Below are 20,386 nucleotides of genomic sequence, written 5' to 3'. Positions count from 1 at the left end.
GGTACAAGCAGTACTTATAACACATGAAGATGTGTTATAAGCTCGAAATACATCACCAGGACAAATGAATAAAATATGGAATATCTGGTGGCTTCTTAATAAACCAATGTACCACTTCAGAGTTTGTAGTAAGTCGCTTACACATTACGACACATCATCCAGTCACTGTGCTTTGCATATTAGTTCAACTTCTTATTTTGTATGGAATAATTCCAGGCATATAGACTTTTCAGACTTCAGAAACAGTAAGTTTTATTTACTTACAACCAAGCAGTCAAACGGGTGGAAAATCCTTCCATTGTTTTATGTTCAGCAACAATAATGCCATACAGCTTCATACAAACAGTCTTCAGTTTAACCACGACTTATATCTTCTTAAAGTCTTATGCAGTTACAACGCTCTTATTTCTTATTTGTCTGTATTTCTTACTCAATGTATGATTTTAAAGCATATCTGTATGGTATATAGGGAAGAAAAACTGTTCTTGCTCTAGCTACAAACTAACTTAGTAATCTGTCCCTCTGTACTTTTTTTACTGTTTTCTTTCCAACTTAAATTTAACCATACTGCATGAAACAGTATTGTTAATTACCAAAATGCCATATTACAAAACATACATTCTGTAGGCATTAACAAAATAACAGTGGAGGATGAACCCTCATTGTATTACATGTATATGAGTATTTTCTCTTTAGTGTGCCTAGGAATATCATTCCATCTTTTCTTAATCTCATCTACCATTCTTATACAGTGGCTCTCAAAAGTATTCACCTCCCTTGGACTTTTACACATTTTATTGTGTTACAACATGGAATCAAAATGGATTTAATTAGGAGTTGTTGCCACTGATCAACACAAAAAAGTCCATATATAATGTCAAAAGTGAAAAATAAAATCTACAATTTTTTCTAAATTAATTGCAAATACAAAACAGAAAATAATTGATTGCATAAGTATTCACCCCCTTGAGTATTCACCCCCTCAAATTTTCGTAGAGGTACTTTTGGCAGCAATTACAGTCATGAGTCTATTTGGATAAGTCTCTACCAGCTTTGCACATCTGGACACTGCAATTTTTGCCCATTCTTCTTTGCAAAATTGCTCAAACTTAGTCAAGTTGAATGGGGACCTTTAGTGAACAGCAATTTTCAACTCTTTCCACATATTCTCAATTGGATTGAGGTCCGGGCTTTGACTTGGCCACTCCAGGACATTGACCTTTTTGTTTCTAAGCCACTCCAGTGTGGCTTTGACTGTATGTTTGGGGTCATTGCCCTGCTGGAAGATGAATCTTCTCCCAAGTCCCAGGTCTCTTGTAGACTTCAGCAGGTTTTCCACCAGGATTTTTCTGTACTTTGCTGCATCCATTTTGCCCTCTATCTTCACAAGCTTTTCAGGCCCTCACGCAGAGAAGCATGATGCTACCACCACCATGCTTCATGGTAGGGATGGTGTTCTCAGGACGATGTGCGGTATTAGGCTTGCGCCAAAAATAGCGCTTAGCGTTGAGGCCGAAAAGCTCTAGTTTGGTCTCATCAGACCATAGAATCTTCTTCTACTTGGTCTCAAAGTCTCCCTCATGCCTTCTGGCAAACTCTAGGCGAGATTTGATGTGATTTTTTTTTCTTACTCATAAAACCAGTTTTGTGAAGCACCCGGGCTATTGTTGCCATATGCACAGTGTCTCCCAGCTCAGCCATGGAAGACTGTAACTCCTTTAGAGTTGCCATGGGCCTCTTGGTGGCCTCCTTGACTAGTGCACTTCTTGCTCGGATACTCAGTTTTTGAGGCCGGCCTGTTCTAGACAGATTCACAATTGTGCCATATTCTCTGCATTTCATAATAATGGACGTTACTGTGCTCTGGGGGTTATTCAATACCTTGAAAATGTTCTTATATCCTATTCCCGATTGGTGCTTCTGAAGAACCTTATTCCGGATTTGCTTTGAATGTTCCTTCGTCTTCCTGATGTACTTTTTGTTAGGAAATGTACTAACCAACTGTGGGACCTCCCACAGACAGGTGTGTTTAACCTGAAATCATGTGAAACACCTTAATTGCATACAGGTGGACTCCATTCAACTAATTATGTGACTTCTAAAGACAATTGTTTGCACCAGAGCTTATTTAGGTGTGTCATAACAAAGGGGGTGAATACTTATGCTATCAATTATTTTCTGTTTTATATATGCAATTAATTTAGAACAATTTGTAGATTTTATTTTTCACTTTAACATTATGGACTTTTTTTGTGTTGATCAGTGGCAAAAACTCCGAATTATATCCATTTTGATTCCATGTTGTAACACAATTAAACATGGAAAAGTCCAAGGGGGTTGAATACTTTTGAGAGCCACTGTAATAATGCCTACACTCTAAGAAGTAAAGGCTCTCGTTAGAACCTTGCTTTGTCACTGTGGGCAGACCTTTTTAGGTGCTTCTAAGAACCTTTTTTTACATGGATTCTATATTCTCTATTTGCACACTTTCTGTTTTGTCATGTAAGTTATGAAACAAGCTGTGGCGGAGTGTCCCGCCCCTTTATGTTTATTAGTGTTTTATGTTGTATGTAGTGTGTTAATGTTGGTGTTTATATATAAAATACATGGGATATAAATATGGGTTATGAGCACAAGTGTTTAAAATGTATATTTGTGTTTAGGTACGAGGATCTCACAGCACTTCACATACAGGTGAGCATAATATGTGAGCACGGGGAATTGCACTTTTATTAATTCACGTGCAGTTGTACCAAGACTCCAATTGGATGAATTGGGTCTCGGTACAACTGCATAAAAAAGCTGCATGTTTCATTCACTCGGGGTTGTGTCTTTGTGAGTGCAGAACAGAAGAGAGAAGGAGAGAAGGAAAGTAAAATAACAATTGCTACAGCGTGCTGGAAGTGCCAGCACAGTACTTGTTTCTTGGTCTACATGCAAGTTATTAAATTAATGCTCTGCTCATGTGATTCAGGATATTTTAGCCAACTTTTGACAATTTCTGTACTAATATTTTCCTTGTCAGTTGTCACAGCCTTGAGTATGTCAGTATGGCATTAAAAATGTCAGCGCCCCTGAATGAGAGGAAAATTCACTTCCATAAGCATTTTAAAACACTTGATGCGGAAGTTAACTGCCATTGATACTCAACTGTAAAGGTCAGAAGAGGACAGCTTTTCTTGTTTTGAAGTCAACACATCAATGAATGGATTTATTTAATACCTGAAATAAATACTTCTGAAATGGCAATCACGAGTATTAGTATCAGCACATCTCAATAATTAATATTCTTGCTTGTAAATGATGAGTCTTATAGGAAATGTGGCAAATTTAGTCAACCCTGCTACATTCTTGTTAATATCGCCCTCCGCTTATTCCTTTCACATTTAACTATACAAGACAGAATATAATGGGGAAGAGAGAGAGAGAGAGAGAGAGAGAGAGAGAGAGAGAGAGAGAGAGAGAGAGGCCCACTAAATTGAAGACACACAACTCAAAAGTGGGTCAGTGATCTAAATTGTAAATGCCACGTCATTGCTGAATTATATCAGACCCAGTGAACACATTACACTCTCCCTCCACCCCCTTGCCTCTCTATCTCCTAGTTTCCCCATCTAATTTCGTTTTACTTCTATACTCATCACGCAACAATTGCCCTGTTTCCAGGCTAGCACAGCAAAGCTCACAGCAGGCAATTTCAGCACCAGACACAGCATAAGAACTACGGCTTTTATAGCGTTATATAGTGTTGTAAGCGTCCTCCCCCTCCCCGCACACCACCCCCCCCCCCAAACTAAAGCAAATAACATTGTTTTTAACATGCATCAAGTTCCTGTTGATCTGTGCTAACTGTAATTGCTTTTACAAATCCTGAATTACCGTGTCATAACAATGAATCTTATTTGCATTTTAAATTGAAATTGAGAATGAAGGTGATGGTGAAAGAGAGAAAGGGGAAGAGGGATAGAGAAACACAGTGAGGTAGATAGAGAGATGGCGAGATAGAGACAGACGAGATAGAGACTGCACTAACCTGAGCATTTGAAATAGAAGTATTGTTACACTCTCGTGCTGCTAATAATATTCTGAACTACACAAGAGTCAGGTTCGGTTTCTGTTGATGTTTAGCTTTTTTGTTGTAGAAAAACTACAAACGTAGCTGTCTTTTTTCCATTCTAAAAGGCTGAAAAAGTCCCTCACGAAAACAAATATAACGGTGAAGGGTCTTAGACACTATTTGGTTGTGTTATTAAGGTTCGAAAGTTTTAAATAAACTGCACACTTACATATTCTCTACCTATATATATATATATTATATATATATATATATATATATATATATATATATATATAATACATCCTGCGTCGTCGCCGCATCGGTAGTAAAAAAACCCTTTTTTTTGAAAAATTTCCACTCATTAGTGTGAGCACGTTAACCGTTGGAGTAATGAATACTCACGTACTAACTGTGCAATTGCAAGTTTTTTATTTCTTGTTCAAAAAATAAAGAACATTTTTTTTTTTTTTTTTCTAAATCAAATCTAGTTGAGACTAGAAAATTGTATTAGTATTCGATAATTCAAAGCTGTCAATTTCACATTATGATTTATTAATATATATATATATATTATATATATATATATATATATATATACACACACACACACACACACACACACACACACACACACACACACACACACACACACACACACACACACACACAGCTCTGGAAAAAAATAAGAGATCACTGCAAAATTATCAGTTTCTCTGGTTTTACTATTTATAGGTATGTGTTTGGGTAAAATTAACATTTTTGTTTTATTCTATAAACTACTGACAACATTTCTCCCAAATGCCAAATAAAAATATTGTCATTTAGAGCATTTATTTGCAGAAAATGACAACTGGTCAAAATAACAAAGAAGATGTCAGACCTCGAATAATGCTAAGAAAATAAGTTCATGTTCATTTTTAAATAACACAATACTAATGTTTTAACTTAGGAAAAGTTCAGAAATCAATATTTAGTGGAAAAACCCTGATTTTCAAGTACAGCTTTCATGCGTCTTGGCATGCTCTCCACCAGTCTTTCACATTGATGTTGGGTGACTTTATGCCACTCCTGGTGCAAAAATTCAAGCAGCCAATTTCATTCATACTTGTGGTTGTTCATTTTTGTTAACTAACGTTTTGTGTTCAAAGAAAAGCAAACCACTTCATTTAATCTCACAAATCCTGACTAATTTAATTACCGTTTGACTGGCACAGGACGTGATGATGGTAGCGGCTAGCTTTCTGTCTTCAGACGGTTCTTCAACAGTTTTCTGCTGTTTAGACAAATTAGGACAACCAAAACAAATAGCTATTTTTTTTAAATTATGTTTTTCCTTCCCCTATCGCTGTCAGGCCATACTTCACATCTCTCACTCAGTGTTAGGTCTCGTTTCGCGTCCGTTTGGACTGTAAAGTGTAAAAGCTGTTGCATTATCCAATCAGAAGAGTTCAAGTTTGAACCTCTCCCGAATGACAGTAAATAGCCCGATCACAAACAGGAATTTGAAATGCGCTCTTTGGCAGACAGCAAGCATGTCATTGTTCAGTTGTGAGTGGCAGTTCACGTGTGTACTAATTGAAAGCGGTACCTATTGAAGTGTATTGAGGCCACCAAAAGAACATCCTTTCAGCAGTTTTTTTTTTTTTTTTAAGAAATATATGCGCCGCCACTGCTCGCAAGCATTTTCATTTCTGAAAGTATAGTGTAAATATACATATTTTTATAACTTAAAAATAAACATAGCAATCGTTTGTCTGATTGACACACTACCTGTTACACTGAAGGAACCTAGCAGCCAGTTTAGTTTGCTTCCTGTAAATTATTGAACACACTGCATAGAGCTGCACGATTTCTTTAAAATGTCTTCAACAAAAAAGACCCCAGCCGCAACAGAGATCAGAAATATTTCTACTAAAGATCGCCACTGTCCATTTATTTACAGTGTACAGGAGTTAATTGCTTACAGACTACCTAGAAAATTCAATATTTGTAGTTATGAACATATTGTAGCCTTTTCTATACTTGTAGTTATGAATGAGATTTAATCACTTGTTTTAATGATTTGTAACCATATGAACGTTTGTTGTATTGCTAAAATGACATATCATTATTTGCACCCAGTGTAAAGTTACTACCAGGAAATTACCAAAAGAGTATAACTTACCTTGAAACAGAAATTTAACAGACGGTGGCTGTTGTATTATGCACTTTCCATTGTATTTAATGTTTTATGCATTGTTTTTTTTTTTTGTTTGTTTGTTTTGTTTTTTTTTTGTTTTTTTGCTTTATATCATGTATTATGCATTTCTCTGTATTTAAAGTATTATGGATTTTCTTGTTGTTACTGCATCTTGTAAAGCACTTTGTGATGGTGGTCCACTATGAAAGGAGCTATATAAAATAATGATCGATTGATTGATTGTGAACCCAACGATTCAGAGAGAGGTGTACAAGAGTTAATTTCTTACAGACTACCTAGATAATTCAAAATTTGTAGTTATGAAAATATTGTAGCCTTTTCTATACTTGTGGTTATGAATGTGATTTACTCACTTGTTTTAATGATTTGTAACCTTATGAACGTTTGTTGTATTGCTAATATGACATATCGTTATTTGCACCCAGTGTAAAGTTACTACCAAGAAATTATCAATACAACTGTAGTCTATCTGAACTCTGGATATGTACATTATATGACAACTGACTTCTACTGTAGATTTTATTTGAATTATACAAATAAAAACCTAAGAGGAAAAAATACAATCTTGGTATAGAAAACAGCATATTTGATATTATAATAATGTTTCCTTAAGTGACCTTGGCTTTTAACACCTGTGTTTTGTCCACACAAGAACAAAGAACAGACGTCAAGGATACACAGATCCACTTGGAATGTGATCGAGAATCGAGAATTTGCCAAAACATATTTAATGTTGTCAGACTCCCACCACACTTTATGCACAATGTGCACTTTCACCTTCACATGTTTGTATGTATAGAAAATATTCTTATAATACTGTAAGTGTTCTGTGGCTACTTCTAATCATGTTGAATTTATTTATCGTGGAGGCGAGCAAAGAGTACCGGACAAAATGTATGATTAGAGGAATTCACTGAACAATTAATTGTAAACAAATGGTGTATCGGGTTAAGTAGTTCTATCATAATTGTAAAAGCTTCATAAATATATAATGAAGTATTGCATACATGGTATACATGTATAATAACTAACAATTACAAACACAAATGGCACTTTAAACGTTTTATAGCCTACAATCGTACATACTAAAATACACACAAAAGTAGATGTCAACACAAGAAAATAATTTTTTTTGTCTTTTTAACCAAAATAAGATTGCAGAATTTACATTTAAAGAGTTGCACATAGTAAGCTGTGGCAAACTATTCCCTTTTAATCCTGCCGTCTGATTTTTCCCCGCACGCCAGATAATCATGAATCACCATATTCTATGTGATGTGTTCTAAATAAATACATGACAAAATGCACAATTTTAAAAGAAGTTCACATTTAGACACAAAATCGATATTCCCATTATTTTTTATTTCCATTTGGCTGCTACTTGCTTGTGGGACAGCCATCTCCCTCTACGCTTGTAGTTTCCATAACAACGAATTATGCTTCCATTAGTTTCTATTGATCTCGTTGACATGCATTTTATACGTTCATTAACAACCTCGTCGACTTAATTACAAAGCATGACAGATTGATTTTTTCAAATTTCATTTGAAAATCACTTGCTACTAATGTTACTATGCCACAAGTTTGATACAATAACACTGGTTTTGAAAATGTTTAATCATGAAATATCTTGAAATGCCTATTTTTAGACCCTGAAAACATGAAAAAAGCTCTATCCATAACTATTGAACAATCAACAATGTTACATTTATAAATTCTAAAATAAACTTAGTCACTGAAAAAGATTTCTAGGCAGAACTTCCATGGATGTATCTCAATATCCTCATAACTAGAAAATGCATTAATGTTTTTTTAATACATTGCTTTGAATGTTAGGTGTAGCTGTGGTGCTTCGGTCTAATGAAGTGTGCTGTCTAGTTTGGATTTTCCCAGCAGGGCAGTGGGCTCTAATGAACCGTCAGTAATTAACCCTGTGACCTTGGTAATGCATGGATTAACCCCTAATCACTGAATTTATTCTGTGATTTGCCATAAAAAGCCACGGATTAAGGAGGCTGCTGTCGAGATTAAAAGCTTCTCAAGGAAATACAACTGTCGAGAGAGAAGGGGAGGGGTGGGGGGACATAAGGGGGAGGAGGAACACAGAAAGGGAGAGTGAAAATAATAATGGAATAAAGAAAGTGGAGAGGGACGTTGGAGGAGAAAAAGGGGGAAGGGAGGAGTGGAGGAGAGGGAGAGGGAGAACAGGGGGGTGAGAGGGAAGAAGAGTAAAAGGCCAGGAGGTGGGAGAGAGAGAGAGAGAGAGAGAGAGAGAGAGAGAGAGAGAGAGAGAGAGAGAGAGAGAGAGAGAGATGCTAGTGTGAAATTGGAAAAATAGAAAACCGAGACACTTTCTGCAGTAAATACTTTGGAGTGCAACCTGTCACAGCCTGAGAGACCCAATAAAAACATTGCTCTTTCTGTTTGTATTTGTTACTGTTACATACAATAACATAAAAACATGCATACTATGTGGATCTGAGAGGGAAAGAGAGATAGAGAGAGAAATGAAGGGAGCGCTGACACATTCAGAGCAAGATGATGAAAAGGCCAGTCATGCGTGAATAGCTGAGTATTTCCCCGGGACGGAAAGTGAATTCTCTAAACAAGGTGACTGGAGAGACAGAGACACACAGAAATATATTCATATGACTTGAGTGGGCTTATTTCTGTGGAGGTATCAGCTGATCCCGGGGCATTGTGATGACATGCTGCTTAGAAACTATAATGCATCAATTTCAATGTACCTCAAGCTGCAGGATGACATCTGGGTCATTCTTTGCTAAAGGGTACAAAAAAAGTCCATCCAATTGAATATGCAAACATGATAGAAGAAAAATAAACTTGTTGGAAGACACTGAGAAAGACTTCTTGTTATGTCTAGTTATGGATGTACAGCTATGGTCAAAGGATTGAGACATCATTTAAAAAAAAAAAAAACTATATGAACTTAATTTACGTAATTTGTTTAACAACATGTAATCAAAGAAACTTCAAAATGATATCGCAAAAAGTGTCATAAAGTTCATCTAAATTTGGGTGTAAAAAGTTTTTCATCTTTTTTTGTATAATGTAATTTGTCAGTTTTTTTGTTAAGTATATGGAAAACTACAAAGTGGTATGTAATTCAATATGTTAATGTAACATTATTCAGTGAGGTTTCATTCGACTTCATGAAGCAAAATGAGATAATTGTGTAGGGTGATGCAAAACCTTTGGCCGTAGCTTTAAGCATTAAACATGGTTAAAGGTGTTAACTTGAAAGCATTGAGAATGTTTGTTACCAGTAAGAAAAGCCACCATTAGAAGCCCAGCATTGCTTTTGAATAAATTATTGAAACACATATTTGCGTATGAGACTACAATTAGCACAGATTTTTTTTTTCATTAAAATTTTAAGACAGTTGGTGTGAACTCTATGGAGTTTGAGAAGATGTCCTGCAATGATTGAAGGGGATATGGACTGTGAATAAATATGAATATGAAATACATTGGCTTAAACTATCCACTTATAGTATTACTAAGTAAACATGAATGCTACATTTGACATGCACATTCTTGAAAACCGTTACACATTTTAAATACTTTACACTTGGCTGCTGTTGAAATGATTAAACTATAAAGAATGACACCCCAATTTCACGCTCAAACAGAGATCGACTGAACATGTTATTCAATGTAAAAAGTGTGCAGTACAGTTCTGTGCTCAGGACAGATCTATATGTAATTGATTTCTTATCCGTTATTCACAGAAGTTCACCTTGGTATAGCTCTATCTGTCTTTTCTGGAAAGTTATATACCTTGTGCTAGTATTCCCAGAGAATGCATTCCTTTCAATCAAATACTGTAATTATTCTGACAACTTCCGTGAACCTGTCTGTCTATTCTGATAACACTGTGTAAATTTTTTTGTTGTTGTTGTTCCTGGGTAGTAAGTGTTATTTCCTAATTGCTTATGCCTCAAAAGTATAGAAAATGGCTATTATTCCCCACAAACTTTGCTTTTGTGACCAGGAGAGTGATATTTCAAAATATCACTATTTCCAATGGGAAAACAGGCAAATGTGTGTCTTTTTGTTCACATAAAGTCAGAAAAAAAACAACATATGAATCCAAATTAACATGTATTTATACTAAAGTAATACAAAAATGACTACAAAAAGATTTAGAAGTGAGTAGTTTTTCGAGATTTACGATTATACTGTATTTACAGTATAATCTATAGTCTTTGCATTTAAATGCAGTTGTGCTCAACCTTGACTCAACTTGTCCAAGTAAGTCTCTCAAGTGTGTTTTTATTGTGTTCAGTTCACAGCTAGAAAAGCTGCCTTTCCCTCATTTTCCCTCATCTATACAAGCAACTGCAATGAACATTGAGTGAACACATCACTGGCAATGAACCTCTGCCCTGAGTGATTTAAGCGCTGAGTGAATTATATACCAGTGTTATACATTAGGAGCGGTATGTATCTGTCAAGTATAAACATGTATCTGCACAGCCCTACAATAACAAACTTGGATTACAATTTGAACTACAAAATTAATTAAAACAGCTGACACATGTTGCCAGACTGTGGAAGGGCTGAAGGTCTGCACATACAAATGTTTTGTTTTGTTAGTTGTGTTTTTGCTGTGTTTTGTATTGTTAGTTGTGTTTTTACTGTGTTTTGTGTTGTTAATTGTGTTTTTACTGTGTTTTGTTTTGATAGTTGTGCTTTTACTGTGTTATTGCTGGTAGTGACACATGGTTGTTTTGGTTGTAATGAATCTGCAAGCCTGAGTGGTAATGCCAACTTTCTCTCTCCAATCTCTACTGTCTGTCAGTGGCTACCAAATCCTCCTATTACACCCCTTCGATCCGTCCCTACGTGAAATGCCTGAGCTGTTTATTTCGGGTATGAAAACTTTACTGGGGGTGTTTTTCCCTTTCTGAAAAAATTACACTATTGACACTCTGGTGTAAATAGCAAAAATTCCTTACCCAATAAAGAGCCTTTGTTTGTTACAAACTCTCAGGTAGGTGAGAGGCTGCGAACCCTCTAACTGGGTTTACATTATTCATTGAAGTACAATTGGTGAAACTGGCCATCTGATCTGTACAACAGCAAGTACTGTGAGTCCAGACCCACTGAACTGCTTTTAGTATTTCCGAATCATCTTGTTGTCTTACCAGTACAAGCGCTCCCGTTCTGATTGGACTCAAACCCCGCCTCACATACACACACCCCCACAGGCACCATCCAATCACCATCAGCATTGCAGTGCAACTTGGGGGGCGTGGCTGTCTGGGATTGGGCGTTAGGCACACAGCTCCCGTCCACCGGCACCAGCGAGGAGGGCTCTGCCCCTGAGGGCATATCCGGGAAGTGAGCAAGGCTATGGAATGTCTCGGGGCACTTCCTGTAGAACAGTGAAACACCAACCAGAGAGATGCAGGCGCCACTGTCCACAAAACCCAGAATGAAGCTGAGAGAGAGAGAGAGAGAGAGAGGAGAGAGAGAGAGAGAGAGAGAGAGAGAGAGAGAGAGAGAGAGAGAGAGAGAGAGTCAAAATACAGACCCGAGACAAACACACTGTCACGCTAGAACAAGTCTTGTTCTATCTGTGTGTGTAACTGTCTGACACTGAGGTCTGTCTCTGGCCGGCACATATAGACAGGGTGGTGTATAGTCACAGTACACATACATGTTTAGAAAGGCTAAAGACAGAGAGAGAGAGAGAGAGACACACACGCAAACACCCACAGACAGACACACACATGCAAACAAACAAACAGATGTACACGTATGGACACATGGAGACATACAGACAGGCAAACACATGCAGTCAGACTCAAACATGCATGAAAACACATAGACAGACAGACACACCCTTTGTGAGTGAGTGGTCCGAAGCTCCTGGTCTTGACGTTCATTCTGTGGCCCTTCTTGCTCTCATATTGTTGGCTCTGTTCCACTCTGGAGAAGCTCTTATCAGCAGCGATGGTGTCAATCTTCACCCAGCCACCACCTCCCGGCTCTCCGTCATCCTCCTGCAAAACCACCACAAGACACGGTCAGAATCAGCAGCCATGCCTCCCTGTGAAGGTTTCTTTCCAGCTGTCCTCTCTCCACTCCTCACTCCCAACTCCTCACTCTCCACTCCCCTCTCCTCTCTTCTGTCTCCTCTCTCTCCTCACCGTCTCTCCCCAGCCCTGCAGTGCCTCTGTCTGGGAGTCAGCTTCCTTGTAGTACAGGGTGAAAGTCTCCTTGCAGCTTGCTCCCACGTTCCGCACGCTGCTGCAGTCTCGCACGCTGAAGCGCAGTGTCACATGCATGCGGGTGGCGGGGCCTCGCATCACAAAGGGCGTGGCCAGCCAGTTGTTCTGATTGGGCAGGTTGAAGTTACAGACCTCGTAGGTGCGAATCAACTGGTTGCGATCGTCCAGGACACTGACCTCATCCCACTGAGAGAGAGATAGAGAGGAGAGAGAGGAGAGAGAGGAGAGAGAGAGAGAGAGAGAGATGAGAGAGAGAGAGTAGGAGAGAGAGAGGAGAGAGAGAGAGAGAGTCTAGAACTACTGACGAGAAAAAAACGTAAAATACATGGCAAGAAAGTATTTCTCTCGTGTCTTTTTTAGACTTATCAAAAATATAAACCATCATTTATTTGTGTAACTGGATTCTGTTTTTTGTACAAAACTATTTTTGTTTCACTTTCTGGCAACACATAATGTTCTGCATGTGAAATATTTGTGAGGCTGGATTTAAATAAAAATAATATAATAGAGGGGTGGCTAATCAGTATATCATAGTGATGCAGAAATGAGCGCTGCAGGGTTAAGGATTGTTTTAAATAATGTTTTTAAGGACTAAAAAAAGATATTTCCACAGCAAAGTGTAATACAGCACAGTGAAAGCATGGTAAAGCACAGGGAAGCTTTGTAAAGCACAGATAGGTATGATAACGCACATTAAGAAAAAAAAACTAAATGTTTCCCATAGTAAAATCATAGTGTGACAGGGCAGAAGCCATGCTGGTGTAAATGGTGTGTGGGTTGATGTAAGGCTGGCAGGAATGGGGTTAAATCTACAAGTGTTGTTCTTTTTAAAACCTTTTATTTTGGCCCTCATGCCATGTTTTGTTTGTTCCTGTTTGTTTTTATGTTTATTAAATGTGTGCTTAAACTGCAGTGTTCTGTCTCTGGGTCTGATTCCTGCAGGTAGCCAGCCTGGGCCATAATGCTACACTGTCACATGCAGTGTCAGCAGTTGGACAGTGTCCCACTTCAGTTAAAAAAAAAAAAAAAAAATTCATTCTGTATCTGAGTAGGGCCGGTTGGTAAATGTGGCCACACCCCAATTAGCACCAATTACCTAATTCAGGAATGGCCACACCTGTGATTGCCGACAGGGACAGATTTAACCCCATCCCTGCCAACCTTACACACACACACTATTTACACCAGCATGGTGAAATCACGATAAAGCATAGGTAAGTATTGTAAAGGACAGAGAGGTATGATAGCACACATTAAAAAACATGGTAACCTATGGTTAATGCATTGTATAACCATGAGAAAAGCATGGGGTTAAAAAATACTGTGCAAGAACTGGTCAGCTTTTATAACGGGACATTTATAAATTATATTAGATTCAGTATCATGATTTTAAATATTTCCAAATGAATACCAACATTTTGCTTTATAAAAATATGTTTAAAAAATACAACTTATATGTATGTGCCAGTTCTCCAAAGAGGGCTGCCAAACACCCTTGGTGAAATAATTCAAACCTTGAGACCACATCATTTGTTTCGGTTCAATAAAAAATGCTTCATGTTTTGTTTTTGCAGTTCTTTGAAAATAGCTTGAAGCAGCCTTTGTGCAACTATGGCTGATTAAAAGGACTAAACTGTCAAATCTTTTTCTGTGAGTGGCGGCTTAGAGCACTACCAAACACATTAGTCACTAATTATCTTTCAGGGCATTGCAATCATTCTCAGTGATTCTAGGTTCTGTTGCTCCAGCACATTATTACTAAATCCAAATCTGTGGGAAAATATGCAAAAACAATGCAGAACTTTTAAGTAGCTATCTGGGGAGTAGTATGTGTTTAGTATTTGGGTTAATAATGGCTGATAAAAATGAAAATCAAGTAAACATAATCATATCAAACATGGATGGGTTAAGAACTTTCAATTTAATATAGCAAGCATTTGTGTCAGTAAAATCTTTAGAAACTGTCAAACAAAAACCTCACATCACATCACAAGAGACATCTTACTGGGCCAAACTTTCAAAAACTCAACTCCAGTCTTTAATTAACTCCTACTTTTTAAAGGAGACAAAGCTACTTGTTCATTTAACAAAACTGGAACTGAACAACTAAGTATATAATCCAGGTGCCTTTAGCAGTCAGTTTATGAAAATTAAGAGGACGATGTAGCTGTAGAACATGGCGAAACTGTGAAAGAGTGTAAATTCTGCTTTTTCCGAGGAGGTCTGTTATCCTCAGAATTGTCCTGCCCATACTTATTATCATTGTCTCTAAATCTGCTTTTACCTGGCTTAGACTTCTTTGAGCTTGTCTGGAGAATCCTAAGTGTCGGGACTAACCAGCCTACCTCGTATCGTCATTCCACACATATTCTCTTTGTATATACAGTCAACTGTCATTAATGCGAAGTTCAAGCAACCAGCAAAAAAAAAAAAAAAAAAGTCTTTCAGTAATTCTAGTGTCTGTTTCTTTTGATGTTGGAGTAACCCTGTAATCCAATTTCAATTACAGTACATTTTGAGCAATGTTTTATTAATTCGCACAACCAGATAATTGGTGTTAAGTGAATCTGTATCATAAGAAGTCATTTATAATAAGTGACTGCTAAATTTGCCAAGTACCATGTAGAAATTTGTCTAATCCCAGTTTGTCCTGATGAGAATTGACTATTAGAACGAGAGAGAGAGAGAGAGAGAGAGAGAGAGAGAGAGGGAGAGAGAGAGAGAGAGAGAGAGAGAATTGAGAAGAGTATAACTATTCAGACTAACTATTGTTAAATACTAAGGTAAGCTGTTCAGTCCTGGCACTTAGAATTCTCCAGATAAGATCAGAGCAGCTCAAAGCCAGTTAAAGGCAGATTTAAAGAAAGTGGCAAGGTAAATATAAGAAAAGACTATATGGATACTTTATACAATCTACATGGAACAGCGAGTCAAATGGATTGTGAACATAAAATAAAATGGATATGTGAAAAAGAACTGTGTCATTCAGGCCTGGTTAAAACAATACAGCAGTAAACTGGTTATCTTTTACCAGACAAAGGAGAAAATCATAGAATACAGCGGTGTACCATATCTGAAGACACTATATGAAGACACACAGACATACTACTGCTTACCCCAGTGTCTGGATGTGTGCTCCATCCCATCTCAGCCGTTGAATGAGTCGTGTCAAGAAGCATCACTGCCAAGAGAAAAAACAACACAAGTGTCTTTATAGCATGGTATCTATCTACCATTGCCAGAGGTAGGGGCAATTCCTGTTCTTTAATTCCATTTCCAGTACCAATCACAATTCCAGAATAAATTCCCAATTTCAATTCCAATTTCTTTAAAGGAAATAAAATTGAAAATTTCAGACACATAACAATTGTTGTGATTGTTCAACTGATTTCATTTGATGCCAATTTAATTGACTACAAAACAGTCACTTCAATTTAAGTAACGTGTTGATACTGAGAAAAGCTCATTTTAACAGAACGTGGCTAATTGCAATTTTGATTAATAATGTGTTGGAATTGATTAAACGGGAAAGGGAATTGGAATTGCGAATTGATTTTAAAAAGGAACTGGAAATAGAATTGGTATTGGAAAACAGGAATTTACTCCACCCCTGACTATTGCTCCTTAGTATCATACAGAACCCTAGCATTGCCACTGCAGTGCAATTCTGTCTCTGTTGCAATTGAACATCATTTGGGAAAGGCATAGTTACTGTAGCATACTGCGGTCCTATTCAACCATTGGAAGCATCATGCCATTGTAGCTTGCCGTTGTACTGTATAAATATCACTGCCTATCTGTGTAACTGTGTGTCTGCCAATAAAGATAATTTAGGAAAGGTATAGTTAGCAAACTGTGGTCCTGCTCTATCAATGGTATCCATAATGTATTCTAGCTGCCCCATACTTTATTCCCTCAGTATAATACAGAACCATTTTTGCATTACCATTGTAGTGCCACTGCCTGTCTATCTGTATTGCCACTAAAATCATTTGGGAAGTGCATACAGTAGTTAGCATACTGTGGTTGAGTTCTACCAATCATCTAAGTTACCCTTAATATAATGCAGAACCATTGCATTGCCATTATAGTGCCACTTTCTGTCTGCCGATCTGACAGTGTGTCTGTCTTCGCCATCCACCTTAGTGCAATACAGAACCATTGCATTGACATTGCTGATCCAAGACATATTTAGTATGAAATACTGATGGTCATCTTACTTGTAATTACCATATTGATAAAATGTTTTTAAAGTTAGGACATAAATTAGGTTTTCTTTTTAGGAACAGGACAGCATTTTTCCTGTCTAGCAGGTTAAAGTCAGTGACTGTTGCTATCTTCCCTGTTTTTGACAATGATGATTCTATTTGCCAGTTTGCTTGTAAGCAGTCTCTACATAAACTATGTGTACTGTGTAATTCATGTTGCAGATTTGTTCTAGAATGTTCCTCTTTGACACATCATTGCCAGAAATACATAAAATGAGGCTTATCAACCGTAGGCTTTTTCATTGGTATTGTTTCAAGTTTTCCAAGGCTTGGTACAGTACCTCCCTAGTTGAGTGTTCTGGTAGAAAGGACGAACATTGGCTAGAGTTGAGCTCTCAGGATTCTGTTCATTTCACTGTTCTACAGGTTCAAACACGTTTGGGACAATTATAATTTTCATATCAACTCCCAAAGACGTGGGACTGTTTCCATCACAGAATGAAGGTGGAATTTGATCATCTTTCTTTCTCTGGTTTTAAAGATCTTAAAGATGGTTTTTGTAAACTAGGCCTTGGTCACAATGGGTAAATCTCCTGGTTAAATGAATAAAAATATCCTTGGCGCCGGGTGCAGTGTTTTGGACCCAGTCAGTGAGACGACGCATGGCTGGTGTATCGAAGACATTTCTAGAATCTCTCTGGATAATAATCATAGATGGGGGCTGGCAGATTTGTAGCTCTCAGACTCTTTACACAAGGGATCTGATCCTTTCTGCAGAAAAATGGATTCATAATAAAGCAGTGGTTCATTCCACAAGATAGTACTGTAAATGAATGGATACAAAAAAAAGAAAACTACAGTACATACGTACAGACATATACGCAAATAACAATCAAAAATCCTAATCCAAAAGTATCTAATGGGACATTTAAAGGAAAGTGAATTAATTGCACAAATGAGCTTTAATCAATTCAATTTTTGTTAATCCATAAATTAAACATATATATATATGTTGCTGATCACTTTATAGGTGCCTGTGTTAGAGACTATTATGTCCCCCCTAGCAACCATTACTCAGGAATTGGTTCCCCGTCTGAATATTTGTAACTCCTTATTTTCTTGTAACAAACACTTGTTTCTCTTTCTTTGCATGCACATCTATATCCATGAACTTTTAACTAAAACCTTAACTTTAAGAGCCAAACCCCAAACAATAATCCTAAACTTGTACCATTTTGTACAATACTACATGATAAAGGCCAGCAAACATTTACTAGCAACTTGCATGCATAATTTACATTAAAATAGGATAAGTAACAAGCACGCATGTAGAGGCAAAGAAATGTTCACTGGTGTGAACAAATATTCAGGGGAACAAATATACGTTGGATTCACAGAGTACTGTAGTTACCGTAGTTACTGTAGTCCTCTTGAGTGCAGTAAAAATCAGCAGCACACTAAAGTGCATGGGTTTTCTTTTTCAATATATGACAAAGAAAGTATATTTAAACCTTGTTTAATTTAAGGATCATTAGATCAGACTCTGAAATCTGCTTTGTGGAATCTGGAGCATAGATTCCAAAATGAGACCCGGTAAAAAAAAAAATTCAGTCTGGCATTGAATCCGGAGAAATTCCACTCCCAATACAAAATACCAGTATGAAATACAATACTGAAACTGAAACCATTGATATTTAATAGTTGCATTTTAATACATTGTAAATATCTTATTTTCAGATCTGGGTTACAAACAATAGGTATAAATACAACTAAAAAGTCTCCATATTCATAATGGGTATTTCACAAGCTCAGGGTTTTACTGGCATTGCCTGTTCTGTGCTGGGCAGAGCCTTGCTGTACTGTACTGTACACACATGACTGTCCCGTACTACCGTTCTGGAGTGATTTTAGGACAATATCGTCTAAGGTTTGTACCACAGCTATATGTCAAATTAGGTCACGCGACCGTAACAGCCGACACGCGACCCGTTCCCGGAGTGACATGACAGGTGTCCCGTTCCGACCAACTTTATGGTCTCATAATGAAAAATTACCGAGTTAATGAGATGTCAAATACAACGCTTTCAGTTATCACACAAAAAGGTCAATTTCGTGAAATTTTAGAACTGACAAAGCTAACGATCTCGGAGTATAAGAAATTTTATTTAAATCAGTATGCAGAAAATAATAATAATATTTAATTGGCCTATGGCTACATTTCAACAAAAAAATATTCAGATAGTTTCCCAAGATTCCATGTTTTTGTATCTTTTTGCAAAGGGTTGCCAAAATGACATAGACAGTTCCTTCAAGTTTCCGTCTCCACAGTTTGATATATTATAAAGCAGTGGTATCAGCAATGATTCAGGTAGTGGTCTTCATAGGAATTTGATGCCTGTCTACAGTTCTTTTCTGTAGCATTCTACTTGAAACTGGAAAACCTATAGGAAAACCTATAGGGGGAAACAGCCTGGCTTTAACATTGGGGTCTATGGAGGGAAACAGACTGGCTTTAACATTGGGGTCTATGGAGGGAAACAGACTGGCTTTAACATTGGGGTCTATGGAGGGAAACAGACTGGCTTTAACATTGGGGTCTATGGAGGGAAACAGACTGGCTTTAACACTGGGGTCTAAGGGTAGAAACAGCCTGGCTTTAACACTGGAGTCTATGGGGAAATGTAAACTGAGATTTGAAGAAGATCTTTTGTATGGATAACCCCTTATAAAAGTTTACCATGCCATTTTTGGAGATGCTTTCTTTTCCCATGGCTATACTATACAGAAAAAAACAAAGCAAAGTGTATTAAAGCATAGTGAAATCATAGCAAAACATAGGTAAGCATTGTAAAGCACAGAAAGGTATGGTAAAGCATATTAAAAACATGGCAAACCAGGCTGAACTATGGTAAATGTATAGTATAACCATCGGTAAGCATGGGGGGAAAACCTCAAAAATATCATGGCAGACATTTGTAAGGGTGTTGGGGGTATATCTGCAGAACTTGTTTATTGTCTCACTTTTCCCATGTGTTTTGAATCCTGTTTAGGTCCAGATGATGCTCATTCTAAGGTCATGTCGCCTACTTTGACTCAGTCTTTAGTGTGGTGTTTAACATGAGGAGATGTGATACATATTAAAGATCTTTTTGTTTCAAACTAAGCAAAATGACCTTAGAAATTTATGTCCTTTTACTTAGCAAAATTGTGCAAGTGGACCTACCTAATACCATACACATGGAATACAAACGTGAATGTTAATTCCTGCGATCATATCCATGGTGTTACCATTAAAGGGAAACTACCACTTTCACCTGGAGGGTGGTGGGTAATTCACTGACATGGGAGACAGAACAGGTGTATTTGAAACACCGCACAGGTGCCCAGTTTTTTTTCAGGGGCACGTTGGGTTTCTTTACCCCGCAGAGGGCACTGTTGGTCCGTGGTCTGATTACCAACTATGGTAAACAGAACCACAAGAATACCAAGCAAGGGTAAACGGTTCAGGCGCACTCGCAGGTGCTTCAAAAAAATACTACAAAAATCGAAGGCACAAAAAAACAAGAAAAATAAAACAGTAACAAAACTACAAAAAAAAGTGCTGCACTTGGCAGCGATATCCCGGTCACCGCTGCCCGTGCGACCCGGATCACTGTCCTAC

The 20,386-nt window shown here is 37.5% G+C and overlaps 1 protein-coding gene across 2 annotated transcripts in view; it reads right to left on the bottom strand.

The window, feature by feature from the left end:
- Positions 1-15,697, bottom strand: part of ephb6 (eph receptor B6) — a 35,975-nt gene extending 20,278 nt beyond the window's left edge. For both annotated transcript variants that reach the window (XM_041267792.1, XM_041267793.1), the window contains exons 1-4: positions 15,634-15,697; positions 12,437-12,703; positions 12,129-12,289; positions 11,429-11,724 (exon numbers count right to left, since the gene is read on the bottom strand). In XM_041267792.1, coding sequence (XP_041123726.1) covers positions 11,429-11,724; positions 12,129-12,289; positions 12,437-12,703; positions 15,634-15,696 — 787 coding nt within the window. In that variant the 5' untranslated portion in view covers position 15,697. The remainder of the gene's footprint in view (positions 1-11,428; positions 11,725-12,128; positions 12,290-12,436; positions 12,704-15,633) is intronic.
- Positions 15,698-20,386: the final 4,689 nt, after the last annotated feature.

The sequence above is a fragment of the Polyodon spathula genome, chromosome 13 (genome assembly GCF_017654505.1).
Source record: "Polyodon spathula isolate WHYD16114869_AA chromosome 13, ASM1765450v1, whole genome shotgun sequence".
NCBI lineage: Eukaryota > Metazoa > Chordata > Actinopteri > Acipenseriformes > Polyodontidae > Polyodon > Polyodon spathula.
Note: the sequence above shows the minus strand (reverse complement) of the source record. Positions and strands in the feature narration are given on the sequence as shown.